The sequence below is a fragment of the Poeciliopsis prolifica genome, unplaced genomic scaffold, assembly GCF_027474105.1.
Source record: "Poeciliopsis prolifica strain line A6 unplaced genomic scaffold, Auburn_PproV2 SCAFFOLD033, whole genome shotgun sequence".
NCBI lineage: Eukaryota > Metazoa > Chordata > Actinopteri > Cyprinodontiformes > Poeciliidae > Poeciliopsis > Poeciliopsis prolifica.
In genome coordinates, this window is record NW_026562408.1 from 4,193,857 (window position 1) to 4,214,208 (window position 20,352).

A 20,352-nucleotide genomic window follows, 5' to 3' on the forward strand; every position below is an offset into this window, starting at 1 on the left:
TTTTTATTATTAATATTTTCCTGTACATTGGCTACTTTTTCACTTGTTTTCTGTTTGCAGCTGTCAATTTTAGCAAAAACTATGTCCTTTATGTAAAAAAGCATATTACAAATTGATATTTATTCCTATTTTGTGTTATTGCTGAATGTGAAGAAATTAGAAGTGGCTCTGAATTTTCATAGTGCTTTTATTGGGCACAACGGACTGAGCAAAACAATTATCTACCATCTTCAGGTGGTAAATCCATGGATTTTAAGGACTCTGAAGTTTACTTCATATTAGTTCATATTCTGACACAGACAGGTCAAACCTGATATGTATTATTCTATTCTCTACAGATGTCAATACAATTTGATAAACTTATATTCTATACTTTAAATTACCCTTGAAAATGTTTTTTTTTTTTAACCATCTTAGTGGGAAACGCAACTTCTGCCAAAATCATATGTAGTTTTTTTTTTGTAATGGATATTGGTTACACACATTTTTAGAAATGAATCAGTGGGAAATTCCTCAACCGATAATAATATTTGAAGCAGGAAACAACAAAATGTTTCTCAGAATTGCATGTATGCAATCCTTAAATGTGTACAGGTTGTATATGCACCAAACACAGCATCCACCAAATGTCTAGATTAAATGCATTACACGAAGCTTTTCCTATGGATAATCATGCATAATGTATACTGGTCTGTATTCGAATGTATTTTTAATGGATTCAAATACATGCATTAAAAATACATCTATTTTTAATGCATCTAAGACACACAGACCCAGTGTGTTTTAGACACTTTGTAAAACGTTTTGCTCTACAGCAGTTCCTTAGACAGATAAAATGTAAATCAAAATAAGAACGAAACAGGAGTCAGAGTGGGGTGCTAATGGTTTTTATTGTTTTGATATTAAAATCAATAAACATAATCAGACTAACATGGTTACAAGCAGAGCTGCAGTACCAACACCCGGCTGATACATGACAGAAAAGAAAGAATGATTTAACACAAAGATAGAAAAAAATAGAGAGGCACAAGAACACAACAGAGATTCAGGGCAGGTGTCCGACAAAAACTGTCGAAAACTGAAACAGAATGGGCCATTACAGTACAAACCGAGAAAAAAAAAAGTCTTACATTTCCATGCCTGTGCATAAAGCCACCAACTGTGCCTCCAAAAAAATATAATGTAAAAGAAAAAAGTTAAACCAAAGTATAAACCCAGCACAACATTTATTATATAACATAAATATAACACATGTCAAGATATTGTATTTAAACAGGCATATATGTGAACTACAAATATAGACGTCATTGCTAAAGAGAGGATCAAGTTAGTTTCAGCAGGATACACGTTCTGCAGGTTTTGCTTCTTTACCAAATTAGAATCACCAAGAGATCTATTACAGAGCACTTAGCAATGAAGTACAGCCTTCCTACTGAAACTGGGAAGAGGAACACACACAGGACTAACTACAGAAAGATCCCATGCTGTTGATGTAGTAGAATAAGTTACCATACAAGACCAGAAGCATCATAACAATGGCATGTGGAGCTCAGGATGGCCGATACCTTCCACATCCTCTCCAAATGTTTGGGCTTGTATGGATTTCCTACTAAAAATTGACGTACTGTCTGCTCTTATTCTTAGAAACGGAAGAAAATAAACAGAACAGATGCTTTACTTTAAGAGAAGCATTTTTCTTTTTGTTGAACGTCTCTCGTGTGTTTTGGCAAGTCTGGAAGGAGATGTAAATCACTGCAGAGTTGGTTTGTAAGATTGACGAGTGTAAAAGTATATAGTTTTGCTTTTATTGTCAAAGACGGGTAGTTTTTTGCTTTAGGTAAATCAGTCTGCAAAAGCGGAGATGAACCCCTCCCGTATTTATTCACCACAGGGGAAGGAGAAGGGTCTCTGCCCACCAGCCTTCAGTGACCCCTTCCTAATCTCTGGGGCTACAAGACAAGACACTGCAAACCAAGCCCTTCTTAAAAAGAAAGTAAATAGAGCTTAAGAAACAATTTAAACAAAACAAAAAACAACAGGGAACGTGGTAAAAATCTCAACATTTCCACTGAAGTTCTTTTAACGGCAAATGAGCCACATTCTAAGGTGAGTGCTAAAAGTTGGTTTAGCTTGATGCGATCACATTGAACCTTTAACAACAATTCATGAGTTTCACAGGCAGAAATTTCTCACCATTCAATGAAATATTATTGTATATTATTTGTAAATAAAGTACATTAAGTTTAAGCCGAGGGTCAAAAGGTGCTTCTTTGTATATTAAAGCTATTTAACTCTTTAACTTGAATTTATTTATTTCAGTCATTCAAGTCCTTTGAAAGTGCAAAGAAATAAAAAAATATCCTCACAACGGTAGTTTGCAAGGAAATCTTGTTTGAGGAATTTAATACTCTGATTACAAAATGGTGGTTGGGATCTCAATATGAGTCTTAATAATAAGCATCAATCAAATTGATTGTTGTTTGCATATTTTCACTTTGATCGGTAAAAGAGATTACAAATGAGTTATTCAAGGTTAAAGATTTACTTGTTTGTTTAGGCTGTTTGCAATTTGTCCCTTACACAATTTGTACATGAAAAACTATTTTGTCGTCATGGACTTAACTAAAGCATCTCAATTTACCTCAGTAGTTAAAATGTGAATAGCAGAGATAAATAATCATAAAAATAATCAAAACCCACTGTTAGTTGAATATTATTTTCTGAAAGTCGTTTTCTTTTCATTTTTTTTACACATTTTTGCATTTTACATTGTGCATTTGTTGAATTTAATTTTTAGGAATGGTAATTTTTCAGCTTTGTGAAATAAGAACAGGTCATTAAATAACAAATCCTAATTTGTTATTTATATCTGAAGCTTCGTAGCTGATTGGCAGGTCAACTTCTGAATCTTTAGATATTTTCTATTCATTAAAGCATTAAAAAGCCGAATGCAGCAGATTTTGGTCTAAAACACACATCAACCACAGATGCACTTTTGGAAGAGTTTGGTATAAAAACATAAAAATATAGTCTAAAGCATAAATGTGATTATCCTTATCAGAAAATATGCTCTGTGTTATAGCAGAGGTTATCAAAATAGAAAAAAAAAAAAAAAGAATTGGTGTAGACTGAAAAATGCCTAATTGATTGCTGATTTATTGACTTTTTGCCACTAATCTCCCAGAAATGGGAGATTAAGTTTGAGAAGTCATTGTGGTTTCATTGTGATTTGCACCTGTGAATCTCAAGATATGTGTCTGACTTTCTATCCTCAGTGGAAATACTTTAAAATCTCAATTTAATCATATTTGTCTCATTGCATTTTAAAGTACAGGCCTTCACAAATAAATATCACATATTATAAACACTGGGAGTAGGGGAAAATATAAAATATAATTTAAAACAATATAAACATTTGACAGAGTTAGCATAAATATCAAACTATAATATTAACGATAGAAAGGTTTAAACATATGAGCAAGAGTAGCCACATAAAAATATAACATTCGAGATCTTTCTCTATCTTAATGACCAGAGTCTCCCTTTGAGCTTCCAAACAAATACGAACAAGAAGGAAATAAAATCTCCAGACACTCTTTCATCTGTCTGTGTGATCCTGCTGAGGAAGACGAGTCTACATTCATCAGCAAAGCAGCAGCGGAGGAGTTACACCTCGCTATGTCAGCGTACAGCAGTCAGAAACACCAGACTGACCAGAGTTATCAACAGAAGGAATAATATGGCTAAATTTCAACACAGCCATGTTACTGTAGCACCCAGCCAGGGACAGATTATAGCACCACAGTTTACCCCCATGCTCAGTTTGTCGCTTCATCCGCAACCTGCGACTCAGTGCCAACACTGACTTCACGGAGGGGTCTGGCACTTCATTATAGCAAAGTTAAAAAATGGAAAGTGTTCTTTTTTTAATTGGTTTTATTTCTTTTTCTTTTTTTAATTTTTTTTCTTTTTTACTGTCACGTAAAGGTCTCAAGAGGCAGCAACACAGTGCACCATGTCAAAACCTCAGAAGAAGAATGCATTGATATTGATCAGGTAAAAAGCAGGCCCCGAGTCTCCCTCTGTCACTGACACAGTGGAAGTTTGCTCTTCTCTACACAAACACACCAGTGGTGATAGCAGCAGCAGCCAATACAACGTACGATTTTGTGGCGTAGTGGGCAGAGAAAGAGTTTAAAAAATAGAACCGGGTTTCCCAAAACAACATCGGGTTCCTCTATAATACTAAAGGGAGATACCGTCCAAAAGTAATGCAACATCCGAGAAAGAGAACCTGTTTAAATCTGCTGCTAACGGTTGATTACACTGTAAAATGTGTGGATGTTAGATAGAGCAAGGTTTTCAGTTTATTTTTGTATTTCAAGTTTAAGTTTTGGAAAACCCAGTCCATTGTTTCTGTGGGGAAATCCCCTCCAGACTGACAAAAGGTGCAGATTTGCGTTTTTGTATATTTGATTAAGGCACCTGGTTCAGCAGGCATCATAATTCAAAATATTGTCTTTTCTCTGTAAGTGTAAAAACCAAGGGCAAGGTGAGTAATGCTTTTGGTCTTTTGACTATCACAGGAAAAATATATAAGAACAAAACAAGAAAACAAGGAGGAGTATGTAGGATAAATATACTGGAAATCTGTCATAAACATCCTCAAGCCTCTTTGTGCTCATTCAATAGCAGCAAGTACAAAATCAAATCACTGAGAGTACAGAGAGCCCCAAAAAGCCATGCAACAACTTCGTGACAATGAAATCAATTTCTTATGTCCAAATGCACCAAATTCTCTCAGCTTAATGCAAGAAGTTACCCTGCAAACACACAAGCCTTGCTGCTTCTCATCTGGGGAAGAACAGAAGAGAACAAAAGTGACACAACCTCAAAATTCAAAATGTGAGGCGATTTACAAAAATAGGGTTGTAGGTTCAAACAAAACAGAATATATTTGAAATGATACAAACAAACCTGGAAGCCAGACTTTTGGGTCATGACAATACAGCCAGTAGATGGGAGTCAAAATAACCCATTATTTAAACATTTTGAAGAATACTTACTTTGTAAATGCTACACTAAGAAGTTTCCAAGAAAACCCCCACTTATTTCACTTTAACAATAGCAAGTTAAGGAATAAAAAGAGAAAACAAGCTGTAAACAAAACTGACTATCAATTGAAACTGCTTTTGCAAACAGCTTTTCAGGCGTTATTTTATTTAAAAGTTCATTGCTGCCTTCCTTCAGACTTAAAACATAAGGACAGTAAGAGTTGGGATCAGTAGAGTAAGTTCCTTCTCGCTAAAATAAAAAACGCTAATTGCTTTATGTGTTGGAATAAAATACAAATGCTAGTAAAAGCGTGCTTAGAAAGTTTTTTAAATAAATATGTATATCACTGCATGAGAGAACTGAGGATTTTGGAAAGATTTTTGTGACTTGGCAGTTCATCAAATGTTACACTCAACTTTATGTTCTTATTTTCACAATTAAAATAATATAAATACTTTTTGTCACTGAAGAAAGTTGTAAACAAACAATTTTACTAAATGAATCATTTATTTCAGTTTTTCAGACATTATCTCTCATTTTTACCTTCCTATAAGCTTGAAGATATCATCAGAGTTAATAAGGTAGTAAGTTGTTGGCTGAAAAAAATGCTAATGGTGTAATATATTTAATTAATTAACACAAGCAAAATAGATTAAAGAAACTTTCTGTAGCTTTAAAAGAGCTAAATATAATCTAATATAATATTTCTAATTTTGAGAGTATCTTAAGTGCAGTAATTATATAACAATAGCAAGAAGCAAAGAAATCAAAAATATAGCAAGTGAAGTGGTTTTCAGGTGTTTTCTAAACAACTTTCATTAACCACCATTTTTTATTTCCTTTACGCCAATTTCAGAACTACAAAACCTAATTGTTGTTAGCTATTGTCGTAAATGTCTCATGAAATAGATTATGTAATTCACAAGTATATAAAATAAACTTTAATTCACTTTAATACAGGTACATGTGAAGCTTCTGAATTTTGAGGTTGCGCAAGGTTTGCATAGCTTTGCAAGTTATTAAATTCAAATCTTCCCATTACAAAATAATTACTACAAATCAAAAATTTAGGGTATTTAAAGTCACTACTTTAAAGACTAAATTAAGATTTTATTAAGAAATAAAAAAAAAATCATTAGATGACATTTGTTGCCATAGTTTAACCTAGTACGATTCAAAACTCGGTGCTAACAAGCTAGCATGTTGCCAGGTTGTGCAAGATATAATCTTTAAATTGTTTTAAAATACAAAGTTTCAATGAATCCAAAGTTTTAATTTTAGGTTGTTTTTTGTCTGTCTGTTTTGTTTAGATAATTTGGTGGTAAGACTTTGTATTTTATCCCCATTTTTCCAACTTATGCGATCCTTTAAGCACCTGGCATCAGGAGTAATGAATTAAAAAACTTTGATAATAGATTCATACAAACAGGATATCAAATTACGTATTTTATGAAGTCATCTCAAGTCCTCCAATCCATGTGTTTATCTTGCTTGTGGAAAAATTCAATTGTATTATATTTACTATAACTATCAAGTCCAAATTATTGACATAAATTAGCATATTGCTAAAACCGTGCCCTCAAAGGATTTGTATGAAATTTAATCCTTCAATCAATCAGTTTATACTGTGAAACAGATGGAAACTTCTCCAAAATTGTATTATATGATCTGAAAATGATATCACTGAAATATTTTAAATTTTATTATGGCAAGTTTTGTCAAGCCCAAGAAACTGGCTTTTACAAAAGAAGTCATGCTATGCTGTGCAACATTTATAACACAAGTCAATAACAGAAACTCCCAACTCCTGCTGTTCAGAGACAGAACCCATGTGAATCTTCTTCTTACTGGTCCAACAGCAAAATCCCACCATTCACAGGAACTTAAAACTAATGGAAACAATTGGAGGGGGGAGGGCAGCACTTCTTGGATGACCAAACATTATCAGCACCATGTGACAAACCCCAGTTGGATCACAGCTGGACATCAGAGTCAAATCCTTCATGAAGGGAACATGCTGCAGATTCTTTTTTTTGTTTGTTTGTTTTAAATTTCTGTGTCAGTCTGTTGGCCTTTGTTTTGACTTTGTGTACAGAGCTTTGCACCATAGTGATTGACATTGATAATTCAGAACACACAGGCAGACAATATATTTTTTGTACAGAGTAAAGAATGGCGACAATAACTGGAATACATAAATATATTTTTCTTTCGATTTAATACGTCATCACATGTCAGATAGAAGAACAGTATTACCCTGATTTGCTGAAGAAGAGCTTTATGGTATCCACGTAGCTTTTATTGAACAAGAGTAGCACAAAGTTACACACTCTATTAGCTTAATAGTTACTGTATAGGTTTTTTTTTTAGAACTAAAAAGAATAAGGAATAGTTTTACTGGCGTGGATTCTCACTCATTTCCTTGACTGTTAAAATGCCACAGAGTCTCTTGGTTCAAATGTAAAGTTGCACAGCTTGCGCCTATCATGTTAAATGTAAAAACTTGTGAGGACTCTCTTAAAAGTACAGCCTCGTGATCGACAGCAAAACATGCGCGCCTCCAACGTCAGCCGGCCGTCAACCAGCGGCCCTTTCAACCACTGTTGACCCCCTGACAGACCTGGCATCAGATCATAGCTGAAAAAAGGCTTTGAATATTGTCACAAAAGACACGCGAGTCAAAAAATCCAGACTTCTGAAGTCAATTTTCAGTTATGGATCGCCACGTCTGCTACTTCAGTCAAGGTTGTTTTGAGCCAATCAGGCTGAATGGTTTTGTTGTTGTTGTTTACCAGAATGGCAGAACAATGTTATAAACCCCAGGCAAGTTCCTTAAGCTACAAACATGTCTGCCATGTTGTTATTTTTATTTGTGAGAAGTTATTTGAGAAGGCAATAAGTGTCCGGATTGAGTCTCCACTTGTAATTGGCTTGCCATACAGTACAGTGATATAGTAATATCCCCTTAGGCGGCCCGGAAAAACAGCTTTGGAGCGAGCTCTTCCCGGCCGCCCAAGGCTAAACCCCCTCCTCCTTAAGTCACAAGTAGAAATCAGTTTACAAATGATAACAATATAGCTCTCTGAAGAAATGTGTCTACACTGTACATCGCCCTGAAGAGGAAGCCAAAGCAGAATCAGTTTTTCCATAGGAAACCTCTACTGAAGGCAAATGAATCATGACGCCAAGGGGGTCAGCATCAGAATCAAACATAGGGGCCCTGGAATCAAAACTCTCTTTTTTTTTTCGTTTTGTTTTGTTTAGGACCACAAACATATCATAACACCCTGACCAGGAAATAGACCGATTCTGTCAAGACACTACACTTCCTGAACGCCAAGCAATGATACTCTCATTCTCTCTCTGAACATCTTATATCATTTCATGGCTCAAGAAAATTTGTAGATCTAACCCCTGTCAGGCCACACGGATATATTACTTGCTAGTTCATAGACCTAGCCGTGTCAGGTAATAAACTTATCCGAGCAAGTAGTCATCAAGTACACTTGCAGCATTCACACGAGGCCGTTTAGCAGCAAATGGAAGAAAAAAACATTTTTTTGTTTGTTTTTTCATTTTTTTTGGACAAAGTGCTGTTGTCTTTTTAAACATATAACATAATCTACACATATAACTAACATTTAGAAGATACATATTAACTCATAGCTTATTTACAAAATATATAACCTCTAAGAAAATAATTATGGACGGAAAGGGGAGAGCAAGTCATTAGGCTACAACTAGTCAAAGAAGTCAAACGTGAATATTGGAAACTTATCATTCTAGTTTCGGAAAAAGAAGCACCATTTCTCCCTTTTTAGACAGAAAAGAAAATTATCTTTTATCCAATCATGAAATACACACAGAGGAACACTCACAGTCATTAGAAAACGCTCTGGAAATAACGTTTGGTCTTCACACTGCCCTGGGATCAAAAAAACTCATGCATGAATTCATTTGAGTCCAAAAGTCTGATTATGGTTCATTTGAGGAGATTTAGTTTTTAGGTGAAACAGGTGGAAATAAAATTTTGAAATATTTGCACAATGGACATTAATGATATGGCATAAGCAGTGTAATATGTATCGGTAAGTAGCTAATTTTGATGCAGTAAGGCTAGAAGACTGAAGGCAAAGCGAAGCAAACAGCTCGAAACAATCCCAGGAATGCAAACGTCTCGTAATTTAATGATTGATTCTGAAACTAAAACTTAGAACCACAAAGAAACCAAAATTACCCAACTTTTAATCTGACTGAGCTAAGCCTGCGGAAAACACTTTTTTTTTTCCTGTCAGTGAATGCACCATAACTCAGAACAACGTTCTGCTAAGCACAACACCCATCAGTGGGGACGTTCTTACTGAGTTTTGTGTCTTTGGGGAGTTTTGTGTCTCATTGAAGTGGCAAATTAGCATATAGCACATTTTAGTAGATACCAGGAAGGCTCTCTGGAGTACTGCAAAATTTCACTCTCTGTTTGTGAGTTTCCAACTTCTCTATCATGAAACATGTTGGATTTGGAAATATTTGGAATATATCAGAGATAAGCTAAAGATCCAGATATTATAGTGGAAAGACACAAAGACTGCTGCTCAAATTTAGTAATGCTAACTGCTAATATTCGAGTGGAAAATGTCAATCTCATTATTTAGTCTTTGTTCTAAAAAAGTGTCTTCTTTCTCACAGTGTCAGATCATTACTCTTATAAAGCCACGCAATGTTTTGAATGTTGTTAAATCGAGATCTCAATTAGAAATCCATATCAGGAGGTAGAGGGTTGAGTGAAAATTAGTCACAAATCTTTTATTGGTGCGTCTCTACTGAAATGTAAAAGCTGCTGATTCCAGGTCAGTGTGAAGCATAATTTTGAGCCACAACACAAATACAGTCTGTCCTCCATCTTCCTGCAGACCGTTCTAATGACAGTAATGCTAACTGCTAATATTTATGCCACATCGTGTCTGAGATTATCCAGCCCTCGTTGTCTTTTACACCGTCAGTAAAGAAGATTATCCGATCAGCCCGTGTCTTCTTTTTCTCTATAACTAATTCTCAGACCTATGAATACCTAAAAACCAAAAAGCAAGAAGCTTAAATACAAAAATATATTGTTTTTTGTTTGTTTTTTTTCTCTAGCTTTTTAAATGCAGAAATCTGACATGCTTGAAAACAAATCATTGTCATGAAAAGTGGCATTTCATAACTCATAGATGTAGCATTAACGCTTCTATATACAGTACTTTAAAACACAACTCAGATAATATTCTGCTTGTGAACTAGACCTTGACTACATACAGAAATCAAACAAGTGACACAGGAATATTTTGGTTATTTCAGGGAACATCTTGACAAGCAAAAAAAAAAAAAAATGTAACTTAGCTTATCTACTAGGTGAGCGCTTGTTTTTTTTTTTTTTTGTGTTTGTTTTTGTTTTCTAACTAGCGCCATTAACACACTTAGCATGTGCAGGGAGGAATCAGTTCAGGAATGAAGTGCTTTCTAAGCAACAAAAGAAATCTACAGGAAAAAGCCCACATTGCAAGGGACACAAATGAATGTTCCTTTTCTGTACAGAATTGGACCCAAACTAATTTCACAGTTCTATGAAGTTCCCTGACCCTCCCACATTTCTTACATTCAATACGGCGTCAGGTAAGCTGTGCAAAACCTTACTTTAACTGGCTGGTCGCCATTTTCGTTGCATGTGTCTTTGGTACAAAAAACAATCAAAATATAGTGTGCAAATATTTGTTGTAACCCTAAAGGAAAAATATCTGTTAACCCGCCCCATCCCGCCCATCCCAGGCCCCTAAAGACAAGAGTACCAAAAACCGAAAGGAATCTATTGCAGAGCCCTCCTATATACAGACTCTGTGGCATCACGCAACAAGAGCTTCCATTTGTTTATGTACATTCAGAATATCTTTAAACAACTTGTGTCCATCCTCTCGTTCCCTAACAACCTTCTCTCCAAAGCTGGAGCTGGAGTCCATCTCTAACACACACTCATTCAGACTTAAAGAGACACACACATACATATACAAGGCACAATGAATAGAACTCTGATCAAACACTAGTATGAACACATCAAACTGTCACCACCACGCTGCCTGGTCAACTTTACTGTACAAAAAAGGGAGGAGCTGATGCCTGGGAGACACTTCTATATACAGTTTCCTGGAGGAGATGGATTGCTGTTTATGTCATCTTTATCACAATCCTCATCGTCGTTTCCCAGTCCAGTTATAACCACCATAAAGCCCCAAAAAAGCACCATGCTACATGCATTTCCAATTCAGGTTGTGAGCCACTTCCTGTTGATTAAGGTTACACGTCGAACCAGCAGGATGTGTGATCGCTTGAATCTTCTACTGCATTTTCTTTTTCTGTTTCATATCTTGCGCTAATATGCTAAACCTGTTTTTGCAAGCAGTTGAGTTGATTGGCAAACAGGAGATGGCGTGAATTTATTTAGGCCTTCAGTACTAAATATTTCCTGCCACCTTGCTTTTATCTCCTCTGCAGCTTTTTGGGCTACCAGAGCCATTTTTGTAAAAGTGCTTCAGTGAAAGGGTCAATTTAACATCCTGGAACTTCTTTTTTTTGTTGTTTATTTTCTCTTTTTTATGCTTTTTGGGATAAAGCTCCTTGTATAAATGATAACTTATGCTTCATCAATCTGTGATTGTTTCTGGCATGTAACAAATTTCCTCTGTCTTTATTACCACCTCAAACAATGTGATGCTCATTTGAGCTCCAGTCTCAGTCCCTAAAGCCTCCAGCAGGCGACATTACGCTCATCTAACAATCACCAGTGGATTTAAGAACGTGCTGCTCCAGACACACCAAACCATCACTTGCTTTTCAGCGTGCTTCTCCCAACAGCCGGCCACCATGGTTGGGGAGACAGCGATGTACTGACACTGCGCATGGCGTGCAGAGACAGAAAAGCCAGGGTTCGTGCCTTACAGCTGCACGGCAAAGACAAGCACACGTACGGGGAGGTGGTGTGTGTGTTTGAGTGACTGGCGATGAGTGTTTACTCTGAGCTGGAGGGGCATGCAGAGGGGAGAATAGCTACAATGGACAGCACGGTGGTAATATGGAGTCCACTCTTCTCGGTGGACGGAGGGTTTGTCTACATTTTGGAGGTGGGGACTCGCAGGCCGACCAGTCCTCCCGTTGGGTCACCGCGTCCCGTGTTCTCCAAAATCTTGTTGACAAAGTCTGACGTCTGCCCAGCAACCGGAGATGGCACTAAAGGCAAAAAGAGACGTAAAGTTGTGAAAATGTATTTTCCGGTTTACAGATTTCCTCTGTCTGCTTTTTTTGGCAGACAGTTGCATCCTAGGTGCACAAAGGAGCTTTATAGGAGATCCTCCCTGTAGATTACTATCACGGCTCCCAACAAAATCAATGTTTACATCCCTGCTGGCATTACAACAATTATTTATTCTGTTTTTACTCGTTTCTGCTGTAGACTGTTTATTGTAAACAATTTCTTTTTACGTTCAATACACATAAAAATTATTGAATAATTTTCTACTGTATATTATTTTGATTTGATTATGTATTTATTTCAAACAAACATTCAAATACTATGATATGTATTTAGATAACTATTTGTTTGAAAAGGAGGTAGACAGAAGCATAAACATATTTGACCTGCTTTCTTTTCTTTTAGATGTGTCTTAGTTTATATGTTGCATCCTAGGTGCACAATTATTAATTTAAACAAATGTAATTATTGTTGTGATTTTTGGTATATATGTATATTTAATAGTTTTTAATCTGTTGTGTGCTCCTATGGACATCGTGATGCAGCTTTTACACTTGAATTCCTCACTGAGGCAATAAAAGCAATTTTAAGTCCTATTTCTTCTAAATCAAAGATAACATGAGAAAATACAGATAGCAGTTTGAAGTAATGACTTAATCTCTAAAAGAAATAAAAAGCAATTCAAACCAGCATAACAACTAGAAGCCCTTTGTGAAATATAACTACAAATTAATTAGCAGTTTTCTTTTTTTTATTTTCACTGAAAAACAATTATAAGCTTAATTTTATGCAATTACTGCATTTTTTAAATTTTTTACTTGAGTTAAGAAAACTGACATAAATGTTTCTTTAAGGGTACAAAATGGAAGTGAAGATGGACAAAATGGCCAACATTTAGAGGTCAAAGAAAAAAATACTTCAGACAAAAAAATCCTGTGATTCAGATTTCAATCCAAGCAGGTTTGAAATAGCATTTTCCAAGCACAGAAAAGCTAAACGAGGTAAGAATGTTTACTCGTGTTAAATCCTCACCAAGCGTTTCCTCGATGAGCCGCTCCAGAGTCTCGGTCATGTTGGTTGGGCGTGGAGACGAGTCTTCCACTCGCAGCATTATCTCCTCCTTGATGGCGTTGATCACAAACAGTAGCCGATCTGCACGTGTTCAAGCACAGAAGACATAAAAATTATTCATCATGCTCCTCAGACAATATTTTTGTATCTAGATTAATAGAAATAAATGTAACAAGAGAAATAAAAAGACAACAATCAGATGAGGAGATAATTAACTTACCATATTCTGTACTGAGTCCCCAAAGCTTCACTTTGTTTGCTTCATATTGAGCTTTCTTTTTTAAACGGCAAGCCCTAAATCCCAAATAAATGAACGTTACTTATCCACATTGTAGCTCTGACTGTAATTGTACGCATGCAGGATGCTGTAATTGTACGCATGCAGGATGCTGTAATTGTACGCATGCAGGATGCTGTAATTGTACGCATGCAGGATGCTGTAATTGTACGCATGCAAGATGCTGTACCTGGATGCCAGCTTGTTCTTCTCCTTGCGAGAGCGCGGCCGGGCGGTCAGCGGCAGCTCGCTGACGGGAGTGAGGTCGCTGATCACCTTGTTCAGCTTGCGGAGCTCTGTGCCGATCTGCAGCAGCTTGCGAGGATTGGGAGTCAGGTCTTCCACGTCTGTGCGCCGCGATTTCTTTAGCATGTATTTCCCTTTGTAACAGGAAGGAAAACAAAAAAATTGTAACACATTACAAAGCAGTAAATTTCTATAGACACAAAAGAGGCTTTGTTGAATTATTACTCAGCATAATGTGTCACTTCGCTATAAGCTATTATTCCTTTTTAGAGATGTGCATCACTTGCTAAATTAAAAAAATCCTCAAAATAAATCCTAAAGATGTCACAGTCTTACACAGAAGATATTAGAAAAATACAACCTTTATTTGAGTGCATTTATTCATTAGGGAGGAACAGAAAGAAAGATAATTTTAATTACTTTTGACACAATTAAAGTTAAATGTACTATATTGATTGAGCCTCCTGCATTACTATGGATGACTGCAAGTGTGATTGTAATGTTTTCTTATTTATGCTGAGCTACTTAAAGCCACGCAATGTATTCATTGATCCCAGAATTTGGAAATTATCGACATGTATGATGCAGACAAAACATTCAACATACACAAAAATACGCAACAGTTGACTTGTTTTTATCATATTTTCTTCAAAATGAACATGTTCTCTGTAATAACCCTGCGTGGCATCATGTGAATATAATGCATGAAGGATATAAACAAAAATGACCTGTGTGTCTCTTTTTAATCACAATTTTCAAATGTAGCAAGACTTAAATGGCTTTTTCCCATTTATACAAATCTAATTTCCATAATTCAGCATAATTTAAAACCAAAAGGTTTGCATGGATACAGGTGATGGATAATTGGCTTGTGACAGTTTTTCATTTCCCCTGTTATTTAAAGGATCCTGATCCGGGCATGCTGTTGTGCAAACCCATCTGAACAACATACATCATCACAGCCTCATTTAAAAGTCTTAGATAAACCTCATGGGCACAATATTATGGAATAAAATGCTCTAAAAGTCTCAAATAAAGCTTCTGTTTTACGACTCTGTCTTAAAATAAAGGTCAATGTGATAAAGCTGAATATGGAGTGGATCTCAGAGGTGAACCCGTTGCTGTTAAAATACCAGGTGTATGTGACGTAAGACCAGCGGGCCAATCGTAAAACTGGAGAAGCCTCAGAAATGTCTCCCTAGTGTTTTTATATATTTTGTTCTTCATATGTCTTTGGTAAGTTGTAGGCCTGTGAAGCAAAAAATGCTTCTTCTAAATAACTGGATAAAACTTCACAAAACCTCAAAGGAGAATGTTTCATCTATGAAAAGCAGAAGTAGAGCCTCCTGCACAGTCAACAAGAAAGCAGCGAGTGGTTTCTGAATTGTAAGTAAACAGCAAAAGACTTGGACAGCGGTAAAACCAGCTGACCAAATGTGCTGGAGCTCCACTTGGTTGCTAGGTAACAAGAGTGGGCGATAGAATTGCATCTATATAAATTACAAATGAAAGGTTTGAATGTGATTTTAGAACTAAATCTGACAGAAAATCAATGCTGTTAGTTTAAATAAAAATGTTGCATATTTCTCCTTTTTAACGATAACATTCATACTTCAGGATTAATGTTCATTTATAAAGGTGGGGAAGGTTTTCGTCAGATTAGCCACACCTTTGGGAGCTGCTGTGTGTAGTTTCTATGAGTCTGTGTGTTTGTGAATACCATGGAGAGGCCCGTTCTTCTGGTACATGTTGCTTGGCAGCGTGTGTCTGTCCCACTCAGAAGGCTTCAGCATCCGCTCCTGCTTGGAGGGGGTGAGCTGCTCGCTGTACTCCCAGAAGTAGCGGCGCTTCCCTCTTTTCCGGCTGGAGACTCCGGCTGTCAGGCCTTTAATGTCGTCCATCAGCTCCATGTCACAACCTGACGGGACAAAGAAACGCAAACAGTTAGCAAGTAAAGTTTTTGTGGATGACTGTAAGTCTTGAAATAAGACATAACTAATTTACAAGCACGTCATTGATCACTTAATATTGATGAAAAGCAACTTGTAAGTTAGTTTTGTCTTATTTAAAGCGCACTAAGATATTTGCACTAGAAACTAGATTAAAAATACTTGGTAAGATTTTGTGTTCTTGGAGCAAAGAATTACGGAGAAATTAGATTTTGAAATGCAAGACAGGAAAGAAGACGCCTCTACCTGGCTCAGAGAAGGCGTCGCTCATGTCGTCATCCTTGTCTGCTTCGTAGTCGTCATCCTCCTCCTCTTCCTCTTCCTCCTCATTCTCAGAGAGCTCATGCTCACTGCCGAAACCTTCATCATGATCTTCGTCATCCAAGTCCAGCCCATCGCCCTCGTCCTCCTCTGGCTCCTCGTCGTCTTCCTCCTCCTCGTCTTCCTCCAGCTGCGACAGAGCTCGGCTGCGGGTCAGGAACAGGGAGTAGTTGTGTTCTTCCTCCTTGCTCTGCTCCAGATCTTCAACCAAAACCTCGCCGCTTGCGCCGCACGCTCCCGCCACAGCGTCGGACGTGCTGCACACGGTCTGCTTCGCCTCTACCAGCTGGGGAACAGCAGCGGACCTGCCGACAGGCCCCTCACGCCGCGTCGCCCCCTCCACCTTCAGCTCAAAGCCCTCCAGGCTCGCCGAGCCGCTGGGCTGCGGCGTGGCATGGCCCACTGAGATGGCACTCGCTGAAGTGGAGGGCTTCTCGTCTTGAGGCTGGGAGAGAGGCAGCTGCGGTTCTGACCTCTCAAAATCCGTCGAGGGCATCACCTCTCCTTGAGGTCTGGGTCCAGAACTGACGCGAACTTTAGCTTTCCGAACAAAGTCGGTGCTGTGAGACGTCGGAGCGGCCATCTTAGCCCCTCGACCGGAGGCTTGGGTTGAGTCTGGACATGGTCCTGGGCGAAACCGAGCTGGTTCTGGGTTTTAGCCATGGTCTCAGTGCTGGAAGCAACAGGTCTGGTAGCTTTTTGGGAGCTTTCAGGAAAGTCTGCGAAAAGGCTTCTGGAAGGCCGGGATTGGGAAGAGGATGCAGAGCACGGAGAAGGCCGCACGGAGCTGACGCCCAGACCCTGGAGTCTCTTGTTTTGAGAGGGGAGTGGCTGGGATGGAGGCTGGGGACAAGGAAGCGTCAGGTCGACAGGAGGGTAGAGAGCCTCACAGACGGGCAGCGAGTCCTCGCTGTTGAGCTGAGCGAGCGTCGGGGTCCGACTGATCACCTCCTCATCCTGATAGGGACTGGAGAAGTCATCCAGTCCAAGAAAGTCCACTTCTTTGGTTCCCCAGATGTCACAGCTGGCCAGCCGTGTGTATCTGTTAATGACAAAAAAACATGTAGATGTTTAAACAATGAAACTTCCAACAAAAAATAACAAAAGCAAAACCAGAAAAAAAGTCTAGACTTTTTGTTTTAAGCTTTCCAAGTAAAATTTTTATGATACATGAACTTAAAAATGTGCACATTATCCTGCAACATAGCTTCAATGCAAAATATTACAAAATAATTTTGATCTAGTTTTTGTGCAAATATCTTTTACCTGAAGTCAAAACTGACTTACAAGTAACTTTTCAGCAAGATACATCAGCTTATTTTAAGTAACTTATTTCTTAATATTGATGAAAAACTTCCAGTTCCATTGGCAGATTATTTCAGATATAACAAGACATTTTCCCATGTAATAAGTAAAATAATCTGTCAATGGTACAAGTACTTTTTCATCAATATTAAAGAATTATTGACATGAAACAAGCTCTCCTGTAGCTTTCTGAAAAGTTACTTTTAGTTAGTAAACTTAAAATGACTACAACGTTCACACAAGAAACTAGAGAAAAATACTAGGTATTTTGCTGTGTTAATTCAAACATACCTTTGCTTTTTTTTCTTTTACATATATATATGCTTTACCCAATTATGAACCATCAACAGTGCATCAAACACCATGTTAACTTGTCTGAAAGTCTTCTCTGGACAGCCACGATGCCCAGAGCAAAACTGCAGCTGTTCACCTTGTTATTCTCATCCTGTCTCGGTTTTGGGAATTAGTTTTGCCAGAGCCAGATTTCTGAGAACAGTAGAATGTTTTCATACCACAACATTTCCAAGAAAAGAACAGAACGATCAGATGATTTTTCTGCACTCCTTCAGTGAGTTAGCTAACGCTTCTTGAATGTCTTTCCTTAAAATATTGCGAAAACTAGTTGCTTCATTTCACATATTCAGTTTTGCAAACTAAGAACACACAGCACAGCAGTCCTATCAAAAAGCAGCTAATTTTTTTATTGTTCACTTGTCACTCAAAATAATGTAGCACTTTGATTCAGGAGAGACAACATTTTCTAATTTGGCTTTGCACATTACTAAAATGAATTTCGAATGCAGTTGAAGTTCAGACTTTCAGCTTTAATTCAGTAAGTTGAACAAAATGACTGCATAAAAATGTGATGAACTAAAACACTTTTTTTAAACACAATCCCTTCATTTCAGGGGCTAAAATGAACAACCTTCATCAAATTTTTATGTGGAGACCCTCAAATGAAAGCTGAAGGTTTTGACTTTATGTCCGTTTCCAAATATATAACGAGAACTTAAATATAACAGATAAAAAAAAACTAAAACTGTGTCAGTGTCCAAATACATATGGATTCAGCTGTACCATCCTGCAGGCAGCACATGTTTTCTGTTCAAACACCCCAGTTTTTATAGCAGCTGTCTCACCACACCTAGCATTCAGTAAAGGTAGGGAAACAACCTTTTACATTTATTTTTGGAGTGAAATGCAAATCCAATGGTTAGCTGAACTCCAGATAAGCTAAAAAACAAGATGCTCGTAACTGGGTGACTTCTGAAAGTAGTGTTTTTGGCACTGGATTTAATTTAGAGGTGCTAGAGTAAAGGAGGTTGAATACAAATGAAGGCCATGTTTCAGATATTCAGTTGTGCAAACATTTAGAAAATAATCACTCTTCTATTTTACAGTAAATCACTACAAAAAAACCCTACAAGTAGTTCAACGTTAATGCAAAATGACTAACTGTGAAAATATCCAAGGCATCTGAATTCTTGTTACGATATGTTATTGCAATAATGTTACGGTACCTGGTGAGGTCTTCCCAGTACGAGTCCCACTGTTCGAAAGCTGAGGTGCTGTGGACCGTCTCACACTCACCCAGGCCCATCAGCTGATCCACGCCTCCCTCCACCTCTTTGCCTCCGTCTCCGACCCCCACGACGCTGTCCCCGCAGGGACTCTGCTGGTGGCTCATGTCTGCATCCTGCAGACGAAGGCAGGAGGAATAAGAGTGAAGGAGGCAGACGGTGAATTAAATCCAAGGTACTGGTTCAGATGCAGTGGTCTGCTGCACAGTCAGCGTCTTTGTTTACTCCCACATTAACAGGTATGATTAAAAAACTAATCCTGAATGAATTATTGTAGAAATCTTTAACTATTGAACAGCAGCATACAAAGTTCAGGAGGCTCCATGGCTTTTTAATGCAGCTAATCAAAGGTTATATGGAGGAAAGAAAACGTAATTCTTCTTGCCGTAAACACAAAAATGTGTTGGACTTCAAGTCTCTCCTGAACAAGAAAGAAATGAAGCTGCTGACCTCATCACCTACAGCATCAGGTTGAAATTACTTCAGTCTATACATGACTCATTGTACGGTCAAATCTAGGCAAAAAATGCAAATAAAAACCATCTAGTTTTATTTACGACTATAAAGGTACCAGAATAACCCATACCAGTGTTACAAGAAATATATATTTGTAAGGTTCATTCACTGAAAGCAACTAAACCTAAAAAAGCAATATTTAAGCTTCTGTAAGACTAAAATGCAGTGGTAAATCTAATTAATATACCTGGCTAAGAACAGCAATAATAGGCTTTAAATCTGCAGTATTTAAATGAGAGGGCACGGGCCGGGAAGTCAGCCTGACAGAGGAGCTTTGTTTAAGAAAACTCCATCATTATTATCAATAGTAAGAGATAACAGAACAATATGTGGGGCAGATGGTGTATTTCGCTGCATCTCATTAGCTCAGATTGAGCAGCCCAAACAACAGATGGTAAAGCCACTGCTGGGCTGTGATCTAAGCATCATTAGATCAATCAGCGGATTACACAACCACATTAAAGACACCCAATTGTGAATTTCAATGACAGCATTTTTATGTGCTTAAAGCTGAACCAGATACATTTTTATACAGAAGATTAAAGATGAAGCTGATCCTGTTTGTTAGAGGGCAAGAAAACTAATGCTCAGCAGTGAGTCACTATTGTTTAATCTGGAGCAGGAAGTAAATTGAAGGAGACACCTGTAGCTGACAGCTATGAGTGGTGACAGGAGAGTTTCTGTTTAAACCTGCCTGCCATGCCTGAAGAATGGTACAGACCTCTGGCTTTAACATTCCTGTGAAACAGATGG

At 37.6% G+C, this 20,352-nt stretch overlaps 1 protein-coding gene across 1 annotated transcript in view; it reads right to left on the reverse strand.

Annotated features, from left to right (window-relative positions):
- Positions 1 to 871: 871 nt before the first annotated feature.
- Positions 872 to 20,352, reverse strand: part of crebrf (creb3 regulatory factor) — a 32,771-nt gene continuing 13,290 nt past the window's right edge. The window contains 8 exon segments of the mRNA XM_055051397.1: positions 872 to 12,312; positions 13,367 to 13,486; positions 13,626 to 13,699; positions 13,873 to 14,062; positions 15,649 to 15,846; positions 16,124 to 16,795; positions 16,798 to 17,240; positions 19,024 to 19,199. Coding sequence (XP_054907372.1) covers positions 12,194 to 12,312; positions 13,367 to 13,486; positions 13,626 to 13,699; positions 13,873 to 14,062; positions 15,649 to 15,846; positions 16,124 to 16,795; positions 16,798 to 17,240; positions 19,024 to 19,199 — 1,992 coding nt within the window. The 3' untranslated portion in view covers positions 872 to 12,193.